Source organism: Phocoena phocoena, chromosome 5, assembly GCF_963924675.1.
Source record: "Phocoena phocoena chromosome 5, mPhoPho1.1, whole genome shotgun sequence".
Classification (NCBI taxonomy): Eukaryota; Metazoa; Chordata; class Mammalia; order Artiodactyla; family Phocoenidae; genus Phocoena; species Phocoena phocoena.
In genome coordinates, this window is record NC_089223.1 from 139,453,705 (window position 1) to 139,455,647 (window position 1,943).

Below are 1,943 nucleotides of genomic sequence, written 5' to 3' on the forward strand. Positions count from 1 at the left end.
CGCGGGGCCGCGGCGGCGGCGGGAGGCGGAGGATGCGGGCTCCGGCGGCGGCGGCGGCGGCGGCGGCGGCGCGGGCCCGGGAGGACGCGGGAGGATGAGGAGGAGGCCGGCGGTCCGGCCGCGCGGCGCCGGGAGGAGGCGCAGGCGGCGGGGGCGGCGGCGGGCGGCGGCGGGCGCGCGGGGTGCGGGCCGGCTCGGGCGCGGAGGATGAAGTGGAGCATCCGCGGGGCCTGCGCCGCGCTCTCCTCCTGCCTCCTGCTCGCCTGCGCGCTCAGTGCCGCCGCCGTCGGCCTCAAGTGCTTCTCGCTGGGCTCGGAGCTGCGCGGGGAGCCGTTCAGGCTGGGGGCGGCCGCCGGCGCCTTCTACTCGGGGCTGCTGCTGGCCGCCGGCCTCTCGCTGCTCGGCGCCGCCCTGCTCTGCTGCGGGCCCCGGGACGCCGCCCTCGCGGGGCCGGGGCCGGGCCCGGCGCTCGGGGGCCCCGCGGCCCCAGCAGGGGCTCCGGAGGCTGCGCCGGGCGAGCCGGGGAGCGCAGCCGGGCCCTCGGGGCGGGTGAACAGCCAGAACCTGCTCCTGCTGGGCGTTCTCGTCTTCATGCTCGGGGTCCTCAGCGCCTTCGCGGGCGCCGTGATCGACGGCGACACCGTGTCCCTGGTGGAACGCAAGTACTCCCACTACTGCCTGCCCCCGCGCGCGCCGGCCGCGGCCCCCGGCCCGGGCCCCGGCGCGCCGCGCGGCCGCAGCACCCTGGACAGCGCCACGTCCGCCAAGTGCCGCCAGCTGAAGGACTACCAGCGCGGCCTGGTGCTTTCCACCGTCTTCAACTCGCTCGAGTGCCTCCTGGGCCTGCTCAGCCTCCTGCTGGTCAAGAACTACAAGTCCTCGCAGGCCCGGCGCGGCCGGCGCGGCCGGCGGAAGGGAGGCCGGGCCCTGGCGCGGCCCCGCGGCGGCCCGGGGTTCCGTGCGCAGCCGCCAGCCTCCCGGGCGCGGCGGGGCCGACGGGGTCGGCGGGGGCGGAGGCTGCAGCAGCGGCCGAGCGAGGCTTCCATCCTGTCCCCGGAGGAGTCGGACTTCGCCGCCCCGGGGGACTGCGCGGGCTTCGCGGCGCGCCACGCGGTCTCCTACATCAACGTGGGCGTCTTCCACGCGTTTGACGAGGCGGGCGTGGAGGTGTGCTGCGGGGGGCACCCGTCTGTGGAGCTGCCGGGGTACGCGCCCTCGGACCCCGACCTCAACGCCTCTTACCCCTACTGCTGCCGGCCGCCCTGCGAGGCGGCCCGCCCCTGGGAGCCGAGCCGGGCCTCCTGAGCCCCCGGGCCGATCCGGATGTACTGCGGCCGCCTCCCTACCCGCCACCGCAGCGAGGGAGGTCGGGGGCTGGCGGGGCGCGAAGCCAGGCCTCTCCGTGGCGACGCATCTTCAGGGGCGGTCTGGCCCAGCGCCTCTTGGGGCCCCCCGCCACGAGACTGGCCCTCCAGTATGATTATTTCTGTGTCTGGGAGGTTTCTCTTCTTTTCTGTGTCTGTTCGTATCCGGACTCCATTTTAAAGTTTACAATAAATGTTTTGGGGTTGGCTCGCCCCACCGCACTTCTCTTTGGCAAGTCCGTTCCCTGGGCGCCCTCCGAGACCCGAGTGAGAGCTCACCCAGAGAGGGTGATTTCGCGGCCGGAAGAACGCTCGCTGAGAGGACAGAAAGACAGCGCAGCTGGTCCTTTAGGAATGGAAGTGGAGAAGCACCAACAGCAACACTTTGTACACGGATGTGCCTGCTTTTGTTGACACTTTCTTACTGTAAAGCTCTCCATAAACAGTGAAAATGTTTGGTAAATTTATTGCAATTTAAAATTGGTGAGTTCCTTTATTAAATTATTGCCATGTTATTGGAGATATTCATCAAATTGGGGTTAGAGGATGTCAACACAAATCCGTTTTGGGGGGAAATGA

At 70.6% G+C, this 1,943-nt stretch overlaps 1 protein-coding gene across 1 annotated transcript; it reads left to right on the forward strand.

The window, feature by feature from the left end:
- The first annotated feature begins 207 nt into the window (after window positions 1-207).
- On the forward strand, window positions 208-1,305 carry TMEM271 (transmembrane protein 271). Its single transcript, XM_065877305.1, has one exon. The coding sequence runs from the start codon at window positions 208-210 to the stop codon at window positions 1,303-1,305; it is 1,098 nt and encodes a 365-aa protein (XP_065733377.1).
- Window positions 1,306-1,943: the final 638 nt, after the last annotated feature.